Here is an 11,782-nt window from a genome sequence, read left to right on the forward strand (position 1 = left end):
TACTGGTGATGCAGGGTTGGAGTCGGGTGCAACGAAGATATTGGTAAATTGTTCGAGAAGAGGGGAAAGGGGTTCATTTATTGTAGGGCTTGGTGAACGGATGACAAAGGGTAAGGGGTCCAAGGGTAAATTGGATTGCTAATGCGATGAACTTCCTTGGATGATTTCCTTCCCTTTGTCATTGCGGCGCCATTTCTTGAGTCTTGGTGGTTGCGGTACATTCAAATCGATGAGGGGCCGTTTCGGTGGAGGCTTGGGGCAATACGACGAATCCTTGAGAAGCTGGCCCGTGCCCACAGATAGGCATAGGCTCGAAACTGTCCATGGAAAGAAGTATTGGCCTCTCACGCGGCCAACATAACCTCGAATTTACTTCGCAAGAAGCTGGCCCACATCAATCGAAATGTCGCGTGCAATGCAATATGCGGCCATGACTCTATCCCTTGAAATGGTTTTATCATGCAATGTTGAGATGAGCCATCTCTTCACCAAGTAGACCCAAAGGCACGCTTCAGGTAGCAGTCGGTTGGAGGCGAGGTTTTTTATACCGGTTAAGGACACCATTCACTTGGTGCCTGGTTTCGTTAATACGTTCAGTGCATCCTCTATATCTTCTTCGGTAGGATCATCAATCAATTTGTTACCCGGTAATTCCGAGAAATTCTTCAACTAATGAGTTGATTGATGTTCTCTATGTTGAATGACACTACCCTCCCATCGACGATCACTGCATCTTCAGTGTCGTGGAGCTGACCATGGTAAAAGACCCTCACTACCGATGGGATGACAATGGATGGGCATTGGCAGAAAGATTCCCACCCATGCTCCACCATAATGCTGATGATAAGATCTGGTAGTGGCGCCGGTGCAGGAAAGAAACCCATTTCCATCCATAAATCATCATTTTCTTTCTTGGTAATTGGGTGCCTCCTGGCTGGCGCTAGCTCGCTGCTTTCCACCTTTGCTTTGTCTTTTTCCTGAGCGGACGCAAGGTGAGATTTTTGTCTTTGGATGCGTTCCTGCGCCTTGCGATGCTTTTGTTTTTCCTTTTCCCACTCTTCCACTTCCTTTCTTTTTCGCTCTCTGATACACTGAATATTTGCCTTGCGGCGTAACTTTTTTTCCTCCTTTGCTTTCTTCTCCGCCTCCTCTTCTTCTCTCATTTCTTTTTTTCCTTCTTCTTCTCTATGCGTTGATAAATTGTTGGGTCTCTTGTGGACCCTTGCGGCGCATTCTCCTTACGACGCCGTATTAAATAGGAGATGTCAGGATCTTCCTTATCGTCTGACGTAACTAGTCTAGATTGCAGCCATGAAGCTTGTTGTTGCGTTGATGGATTAACTTGCGTTGACACCCCTACTTCCACCCTTGCGGTGGTTGATTCTCCGTCGACATCCATACTTTCTGCCCTTTTCCTCCTTTCTTCCTTTTTCCTTAGGCGTTTCTCTTCTCGCCTTCGTTGCTTTCTTTTGCTTCTCTTTTTTTCTTTCTTCTTTATCTCCAGTCGGGCAACTTCATCTTCCTCGGCCCGTTTCTCTTCCAATTTTCTCTTCTCCTTTTCTTCAGACTTCTCCGTCCGCTTCTTCGCCTCCATATCCTCCAGAATAGCTCTTATGGGTCCCTCATTGGAGTCTGTTGGGGCAGTCTCCTTAGGATCCGAGATGGTGAGGGTCATCCTCCGCGAAGCTAAAGCTAACTTCTTCTCTGTTGGCAGGGGTTGGTTCACTACTCCAGCCTCCGACAACTACCTGTCCTTCTCTAAATGGCTCAGAATACTCCCGAACACCTCCTTGTCGTTTTTTCTTTTCAGCTCACTTTCGGTTGAAGGTATTGGGANAACTACCTGTCCTTCTCTAAATGGCTCAGAATACTCCCGAACACCTCCTTGTCGTTTTTTCTTTTCAGCTCACTTTCGGTTGAAGGTATTGGGAGTGCCAACTCAGCTCTAGTGGCAGGGGGCACTCTCCATGCTCGGCCCCTCATGGTGGGTGGACGGTGTTGCAGTTACAGAAGGTTTTCACCTGGAATTCCGGCGATTCTCGGGGTTGGCTTGGGCTGGGCGAAGAGAAAGGCTGCCTCCCGCACGATGATAGGGACATGGGAAAGGGATGATGGCTGGGAAGAGGAATGAGATGATTTTTCGGCCATGAGTTCGGTTAAGAGAAAGAAGTTGGAAAATTTTCTTTTCTCGAAAGAAAGTATGGATGGCGATCAAGGTACGTAGAGAGATTTTGGTAGGGTTTTCGCGAAGAGAATGAAAGTGAACTCCAATGGACTGAGGATGGGCGATTTTTAGGTTGGGCCTTGATGGGCCCAACGCAATCGGTGCGTTGGCCAGCTTTGGTAATCCAGAAAGCCTGTCGCGCCTCTCCCATTATGACATAGCAGGAAAGGACGTCCTTTTGTCTGCTATGCAATAATTCACCTTGGGAGCTGAAACGATCGTTCGATTACCCTCTCCATGAATATTTTATCATTTTTTATGGGACGAGCACAATGTTTAGTTGTGAACGCAACACATCCGTCATTGCAGTGCATATTTGTGGAGGATGGGCATAATGTATATACTGGTGCGACACATCCGTCAACGCAACACAACTTTGGAGGATGGGCGCAAGGTATTTCTACCAATGCAACACATCCGTCAACATAATGCATATTTGCGGAGGACGGGTGTAATGTATATTACTATGTATCACCAACATCGCAATGCTTATCCCAAAAGCATATTGATAAGACATTGTGGTGTTCACTTACATCATTCATTCAACAGTAAATTAAGTCAACGCAGTCAAATACTCATTCAACAGGAAACTAAAATCAACACAACCTGAGATTGAAATGGAAATAAATTCAAGTACGCAGGGAAACTAATTCACTAAAGCAATAAAATAATTTCAATAAAGCAATAATAAAACGATAAGTAAAGCGGTAAATAAAGCAGTAAAGATAGTTGATATGGATGCGGTTAAAAAGGATTTCCAATGTTACCGCAAACGCATCCCCGCAAACGATCAATCTTGCTTGCCTAAGTCGATGGTCTCCTTACGTCGTTCCACATTGCCCCCATAGTAGGGTTTAATTCATTGACCATTGACTTTGAATGTGTTGTTTCCATCCTCGTTTGTTAACTCCACTGCGCCATGGGGAAAGATAGTCTTGATGCAGAATTGCCCAAACCAACAGGACTTCAACTTTCCTGGAAACAATCGCAAACGTGCGTTAAATAAAAGTACCTGTTGACCCATGAAGAACATCCTCTTGCTTATGCGGTCGTCATGCCATTTCTTGGTTTGCTCTTTATAAAGTTTGGCATTTTCGTAGGCATTCATTCGCCACTTATACACATCTAGATGTGTATAAGAGACAGAGTTTGGATCTCTCGGTTAGAAATCTCTGCCTGCCCATTAGTCTGTGGGTGATAAGCAGTTGCAACTCTATGGTTGACATTAAATTTGATCAACAAGTTGGTGATGATGCGGTTGATGAAATGCGTGCCTTCATCGCTAATTAATGCACGTGGCGTTCAATATCGCGCGAAGATGTTTTCCTTGATAAATTTTGCCACCGTGGCCACATCGTTATTAGTGCATGCAATGGCTTCAACCTACTTTGAAACATAATCAACTGCAACCAAAATATATTGATGGCCCTCTGAAGGCAGAAGTGGGCCTATGAAGTCGATTCCCTATACGTCAAACAGTTCAATTTCTAATATCGAAGTCAATGGAATTTCATCCCCTCTGGACATGTACCCTGTTCTCTGGCACTTGTCGCATTGCACAACATGGGCCTGGGCGTCCTTGAATAGCGTTGGCCAAAAATTGCCGCTCTGAAGAACTTTTGCGGCGGTCCGCTACCCTCAAAATATCCTCCATAAGGGGACTCATGACAAAGTTCTAAAATGTGTTTAGTTTCGTGCTCAGGAATGCATCGACGCAGAATATGATCAGGTTCGAGTCAATACAAGAATGGGTCATCCCAAAAATAAAACTTAACCTCGTGTCTCAACTTCTTCTTCTTCTGGTATAAATATTCTTCAGGTACTTGACCGCAAACTATGAAATTTACGATATGTACATACCATGGGACGTTAATGCATACCGTCATAAGGTGCTCGTCGGGGTATCTCTGTTCAATCTCTTTCTCCCTCTTCTAAGCCTCACAATTTTCTAATCGTGATAAATGATCTGCCACTTGGTTCTCAGTGCCCTTCCGGTCTTTGATTTCTAGGTCAAATTCTTGTAAGAATAATACCTACCTAATCAGTCTTGGTTTGCGTCCTTTTTCATCATGATGTATTTGATTGCAGAGTGATCCGTATACACCACCACGTTCGATTCAATCAGGTACTTTCGAAATTTTAAAAGCGAAAACACCATTGCAGCATTTCTTTTTCTGTGGTTGTATAATTTTCTTGCGAATCATTCAGCTTCTTACTGGCATAATAGATAGGATGCAAAACTCTGTCTTTTCGCTAGCTCAAGACTACGCCCACTGCATATCCACTTGCGCCACACATCAGCGCAAACGGTTGCGTCCAGTCGGGCACAACCAAAATTGGTGTGGTGATGACTGCATTTCTCAGCGTGTGGAATGCTACAGCGTATGCATCATTAAAATCATATTCACGATCAATATCGATAAGTGCACTTAGGGGTCTTGCGATTTGAGAAAATTTGTGGATGAATCTTCGATAGAACCCCACATGTCCTAGAAAACTTCTAAGGGTTTTCACATTGGTTGGTGGTGGTAAATTGGATATTGCGTCAATTTTTACTTGGTCCAATTCCAATCCTTCCTTTGATATCTTGTGACCTAGCACTATTCCTTCTTCTACCATGAAATGACATTTCTCCCAGTTCAAAATTAAATTTGTTTCAACGCATCTCTTGAAAATTTTTTGTAGATTTAATAAACAAGATTCATAAGTGTTGCCAAAAACCAAAAAGTCATCCATGAACACCTCGACTGACTCCTCCAGGAAATCTGAGAAGATGGTCATCAGACACCTTTGGAAGGTGGCTGGTGCGTTACATAGTCCAAATGGCATGCGACGGAATGCAAATGTACCGAAAGGGCACATGAACGTTGTCTTCTCCTGATCTTCCGACGCAATCGCGATCTGGATATACCCTAAATAGCCGTCAATGAAGAAAAAGAATTCATTCCCTGCCCGATCCAACATTTGATCAATAATCGGTAGTGGAAAATGGTCCTTGTTCGTGGCCAGATTGAGCTTGCGATAATCCATGCATATCCTCCACCCCATAGTTGTTCTGGTTGGAATTAATTCATTCTTGTTGTTGAAGACGACTGTCATACCCCCTTTGTTTGGAACACACTACACTGGGCTTACCCAGCTGCTATCAGATATGAGGTAAATGGCATCTGCATCAAGCCACTTCACAATTTATTTCTTGACGACCTCCCTCACGACAGGGTTTAGACGACGCTGCCTCTCTACGGATCCTGTTTTCCCTTCTTCAAGACGGATCTTGTGCATGCAATACGAGGGACTGATCCCTCAAATGTTCGCTAAGGTCCATCCCATGGCCTTCGCATATTTTTTGAGAACTTGAATAAGTGCTTCCTCATTTTCTTTGCTCAGTGAGGCAGAGATTATGACTGGTAGAGTGTCATTGCCTCCTAAATAAACATATTTGAGGTGCATTGGTAGCGCCTTCAACTCCAACACGGGTGGTTCTTCGAAAGATGGTTTAGTTCGCTGTGTTGATCGTTCAGATAACTTTATTGATTCAAAATTTGGGTCAATCTATATTGCGGCGTAATTCTCCTCCATCATTGCACCAACCTCAAAGTCTTCTTCTTACGATTCTTCCTGAAACTCGTGCCATTGATCTTCCTGCAGTTCTTCAAGATACTGGCAGTTTTCCATATCATCTGGGTACTTCAACGCATTGAGAACGTTGAACTTCACTTGCTAATTGTCGACCCTTATAGTGAGTTCTCCTTTTTGTACGTCGATTAGCACTCGCCCTGTTGCGAGAAACAGGCGACCTAATATGATCGGCACTTCAGTGTCAACTTCGTAATCCAGTATAATAAAGTCAACTGGAAAAATGAATTTATCCACTTGCACAAGTACGTCCTCTATCTTACCCTCTTGATTCGTTATTGATCCGTCTGCCAACTGCAACGTGATTGTGGAGGGCTTTGCGTTGCCGATGTTTAACTTCTTGAAGATTAATAAGGGCATCAGGTTGATACTTGCCCCTAAGTCACGGAGCGCATTTCCGACTTCTTTCCCCCGATTGAGCATGGCAATGTGAAGCTCCCTAGAACTTTCATTTTCTTGAAGATGTTGTTCTGGAAGACAGCACTACACTCATACGTTAGTGCGACGGTTTCATTTTTCCCGATCTTCCTCTTATTGGCGAGAATATCCTTGAGAAACTTCACATAGCTGGGCATCTGTTCCAGTGCTTCTACTAGAGGAATGTTGATATGTAGCTGTCAGAGAACATCCAGAAACCTCTTGAATTGTTTACTATCGTCTTTCTTTTTCAACTTAGATGGGAATGGTGGAAGATCCCGCCATACTTCTTGATCGTTTAAATGTTCTTTGAGGTCCCTCTCTTCGTATGTTCTTACAGTTGGAGTTTGCGATGACTTTGATTTTGGGTTCTGTGAAAATTCATTCTGCGTAGTGGTAGTTGCTTCTAAATTGGTGGTTTTGTTGTTTGTAATCGAGTGGTCATTGTTGGTGATTGTTTCTTCTGGTCGTTCTACTGATTCTAGTACTATTGGCCGGAAATCGCCTTTCTACCGCTTTTCAATGTCACTGTTTGACATTGTTCCTTTCCACTTGGTTTCGGTGCTTCCGAGCTGCTAGGCAGCGTACCAGGTGCTCTGTTTTTAAGTTCGGTCGCAAGCTATCCGACTTGTACTCCAAATTCCTAATGGGGGAAGCTTACGATTGCATGATTGCCTCGTTCTTTTTGATATATTGTTTTAGCAGTGGTTCCAAGGACGAGGTATTGGATGAGGTGTTAGGTGTTAGATGAGAATGGTTGGTTATGCGGTTGCCTACTCTGACAGTTACCCTTGCTTTGATTCTGATGATGAAAAACCGGAGGATTGCCTCTATTCTCAGAATGATTGTTCTGTATATTTCTTTGGCCCCCCTAGATGTTGTTCCCTCCCCAACTGAAGTTGGGATGATTCCTCCAACCTGGGTTGTACGTATTACTGAATGGGTTATTGTGGATAGAGTATACTGACTGTGGATTTGACGAGCAGACTTCCACCGAGTGCCCCTCTCTGCATTGGATACAGCTTACTGCTGCCACTTATGTCAGCGCGTTGGCTTGCGCTACACTCTGAGAGATATTTCCTTGATTTATAGCCATTGTCTGGAGAGGCATCAACAATTGCTTTTTTCACTCTGTCCAGGCCGTTATAAAAAGTCTCTGTGAGAACGCAATCGGGAATCCCGATATGCGGATAATTTTTTCACCAACCTTTCTAAATCCACCCATGCGGTGCTCAAAGTCTCCTTTTCTGTTTGGCTCAAAATACAACACGCCCAAGGTCTCTTCTTGGCGTTGACGACGGGAGGGAAAAATTTTTCTTCATGAACCTCTCAACCAACTGATCCATGAATTTACTCATTTGGCTCCAAAGGAATGAGCCCACCTCTTTGCTTCATTCTCGAAAGTGTATACAGAAAGGATATATTTTTATGCCTTATGGAGTCACGCCAGGATGGAGAAATGTGTTAGCACATCTCTACAAAACTGGTCAGATGTGCATGCGGGTCATCTCCTTGTAAACCTCCAAAATGACCCGTATTCTGAATCATTTGGAGCATGACCGGCTTAATTTCAAATCTGGCATTCTCATCTACTGTAGGCCTTGCGATACCAAGAGAGAAGTCGTATAAATTAGGTGCCACATAATTCCTCATGGGAATGTTGTGGTCAGCGGCCAGAAAGACTGAGTCTTGCGGTGGCCGATTCATTCCCTGATTCCCCCCGTGCCTTTTATTGTTGTTTGCCATATTTCTCCTACTCCTAATACGATTTTAAAGTGCTCTTCTGTGAAAAGTTCTCTCGATTTCTGGGTCGGCGTCGAATTCTGGTTCTGTTCCAGTACTCATGCACTGTCAGCCTGCTCTTCACGTAAACAGACTGTACAACAGAAATTTGTCCTGCAAAATATCACAAAAATATTTAGCACTAAAAATTTCCAATCTCCGGCAACGGCGCCAAAAACTTGTTCGATCGAATTTTAATTTGCGCAAATACTTGTTGAATGAATTTTAATTGCGGCGGACGGAACGAATGTAATGTCGCCGCAAATGATGGAAGAAATGGAAAATGGATGGTGATGGAGTGGATGATGACGTGTGGATGGTGTGTATGCGCTCTTGATAATAAATGTCATACTACGTTCTAAAACGATGTATGCAATGATGCTGATATGCATTCGTGTAGTATGTGTGTGTCACAAGTTTTCTTGCGCTGGAACTAAGTATAATTCCAACGCAAGTTTCTCAGAATGATCTGAGGTCGAACACGGGGATTGCGATGATCAATGCGACACTAATGTGAAATATGCGACCGGAAACAAAATAATGATGAATGATTTTGGGAAAATTAAAATGCAATAATAAAATAAAAAGCGATGATAAAATAAAAGGCGATGATAAAATAAATTGCGGTGATAAGATAAGATGTGGTGATAAATAAATAAATAAACAAATAGAGGCTGTCTGTGAAGATGTGCAAGGATCTAATGGAATGCGGTGACAGTTCTTGTGAAATGTGTCTGAAAGAGAATGGGTTGGGGGAAAGGACATCGCGAGTTCGTCAATCCTGTTGAGGACGCAACTAAGGTTCCACTTTCCCTTGGCTTACACCTTTCAATGGTCGGCATCATTCCCATATGTCTATGATGAATCAGGGATGAACGTTGTGAACGCAAGGTTGTTTCCATCTCTAGAAATACTTCTCGCTTTAGTTAACGCATTCTTCTAATATTCTTTCGAGAGGTGGATTGACATCTTCACTTCTGTTCTCACGGTTGAAGATGCCGTTGAGCATGTGTTAGCTAAACTCAACTAATTTCTTCAACAAGGATTAACTTGCTCGCTTAATCCTTCCCCCTTACCCTGGGGAATTAGTTACACATGGTGAAGGAAATGGATGATGAATGTATGGTGAAGAATAGAGAGATGACGATGAACATGATAATGATATTAAAAGATAACGATAAAGCATTTGTTATAGATAATGAATGAAAGATTAGAAATGAACACAGTTGATGAATAGAAAGTGAGAACAAATAAGGAAAACGTGTCAATGTCTTGACACGGATCCCGATCAGAGACAATGTGCTTGTCGGCGTGTGGGAGGAATGTGGTGGAGAACTTCCTTCTCAGGCTTGTTTTCCAGGTAGAAGTGATCTTTGCATAGAGCTTCTCTTCGAGAATGGGAATGAATTTCTGGCTTCAAAACTTCCGTTTCGGCCTTGTCTCATCTTTCTCCCCATATTTTCTGTAAGTTGTCTCTTCAGACCAACCTTCTCTCTTTGAAATTGATGTAGCTATTTATAGACCTTGGTACCTCATTCGTCAGTGGTTCCGCTCTGAAAAGCTATTTTTTCTGCCACGGTTTGGTGGAAACGTCTGCTTTACTCCACATTCAATTTGTCTGATCGTACAATAAAAAAATTGTACAATTTCAGAAATCCCCGCGAATGCGTCGCTCTTTTCATCTACGATCGATCGTCGCATGCGGTGCAAATGCATTGATGTTTTTATCCAGGATTGATCGCCGCATGCGGTGCAAATGCGTTGATCTTTCCATCCATGATGGATCGTCGCATGCGCTGCAATTGCGTTGCTCTTTTTCGTTCTCGGTTGACCGTCGCATACAGTACGAATGCGTTGCTCTTTTTGTCCTTGAGTGATCGTCGCCTGCGGTGACCTGTTTCCTGCAAAACAAAGACTTGGACATTCCATTTTGCCATCGCAAATGTGTTAGTGGGTGTGCTTACGACACTTTACAACTTTTGCGTTTCTAAGCCAATTTCTATATGTTCGGCACAACTTTTTCCTTCTTTTTGTCGCATAATCTAAATAAGATGGTATAAATAACTTGTATTTCTACAAGTTATCAATATTGGAAGTACAACTCTCAAGTAGATCAAAAAACCATAAATGGATTCAAGATGAACATAATCAAAATTTCATATCTTGGTTACGAGAAAAGGTAAAACATTAAATATACTATTTATCATAACCTTTTGTTACTTATATTTTAATTATGTAACCTTTTAATTCCCATGTTGGAAATGAACATGAAATGGAAGATGTGGAGGTATCAGATAACTTGAGGTGGATTGCCCATGGTCCCTATCCAATCGTGACTACATACAATAGCTATGTTATTAATGGATGTTACTATCACACAAAGTCATATGACAAAAATAAAAGTGTACAAAATAGTGGGGTTAGTTTAATTGCAAAACAATGCAAGTATCTAGCTTAAAAGATATAAATCCTATAATTGGAGACATATCCTTTTATGGGGTGATACAAGAGATTTGGGAACTAAATTATATTACATTTAAGGTTGCAATTTTTAAATGGTTTTGGGTTAAGAACAATGGTGGCATAAAAACTTATGAGCTTGGTTTTGTGTTAGTTGACTTAAATAGAATAGGCCTGAAGAATGATTCTTTCATACTGACATCCCAAGCAAGACAAGTATTTTATGTTGAGGATCCAAGTGATGATCGATGGTCTATTGTTCTTACTCCACCACAAAGAGGTTTTGTGGATCAATACAATGACAATGAACTTGGAGATACTGCTCTACATTGTCAAGGAATTCCGAAAGCCATGTTAGATATTGAATCTAGAACTGATTTGGATGAGAACACTTCAACATATGTACGAGTTTATTGTGAAGGCACATGAATTCCTAAAGAGTAAATGTATGGGTGGGTTTTCACTTACTAATTAATTTTTATAATTTTGTTGTATATGACACCTAATTAAACTATTTTCTATTTTTCAGGATATTTCTTACACCATGGAGATGGCAAGTGATGAAGACTTGCAACTTGGTTTGGATAATGTCAATGAAAATATGGAACCGAAGCAACATGAAATACCAAACAAAAAGAAAAGGCGAATGCGAGGACCGACTATTATGCATGAGGTAACAAAAATTAAGAGTGTAGAGGAGAAAAAAGTTGGTTGAATATAATGATGATGGAGTGTCGATTGGAGACAATGGATATAAGTTAAAATCTTTCATTGGATCTACTGTGCATCATCATATCCCAATTACATATATATCTTGGAAGTGTATACCGACTGATTTAAAGGAAAAAATGTTTAATATTGTTGAGGAATGTATATTTTCTTTTGTTGATGTATTATATTAATATTATACTTGAAAAGTAATAATCAAGTTTTTTAAATGTTTAGGGTGCTTTCATAATTGATGGTAGAAGTAAGAAGGCTATTCTTAAAACTGCGGGCATTGCATTTCGTCAATTCAAGTCTTGGTTAATGACACGGTATATTATCCCTTTTAAGGTTAAACCCTAACTTTTGTTAGAGATTATCTCTAGAGTTCGAGGTATTAAACTTTTCATTAAGAACATCAATATTTGCCACTTTCTTGTCATTTTTATTGAATAATTAAATTTATATAGAAAGTGAGAAATCAACAACAAGCACGAAGAAAGAAGAACAAGTATAATCATCGGATGTCCATAAAAGGTTATGCGAATCTTGCCGAGG

General features: G+C 41.6%; 1 protein-coding gene across 1 annotated transcript; it reads right to left on the bottom strand.

Moving 5' to 3' along the window:
* Positions 1-1,159: 1,159 nt before the first annotated feature.
* Positions 1,160-1,675, bottom strand: LOC120070731 (protein PXR1-like). The gene has a single exon (XM_039022604.1). It carries the CDS (start codon positions 1,673-1,675, stop codon positions 1,160-1,162), a length of 516 nt encoding a protein of 171 aa, XP_038878532.1.
* Positions 1,676-11,782: the final 10,107 nt, after the last annotated feature.

The sequence above is a fragment of the Benincasa hispida genome, chromosome 1 (genome assembly GCF_009727055.1).
Source record: "Benincasa hispida cultivar B227 chromosome 1, ASM972705v1, whole genome shotgun sequence".
Classification (NCBI taxonomy): Eukaryota; Viridiplantae; Streptophyta; class Magnoliopsida; order Cucurbitales; family Cucurbitaceae; genus Benincasa; species Benincasa hispida.

Coding starts and splice junctions, on each gene's coding strand:
- LOC120070731 (XM_039022604.1), bottom strand. CDS start 1,675: ATGACCCTCACCATCTCGGATCCTAAGGAGACTGCCCCAACAGACTCC.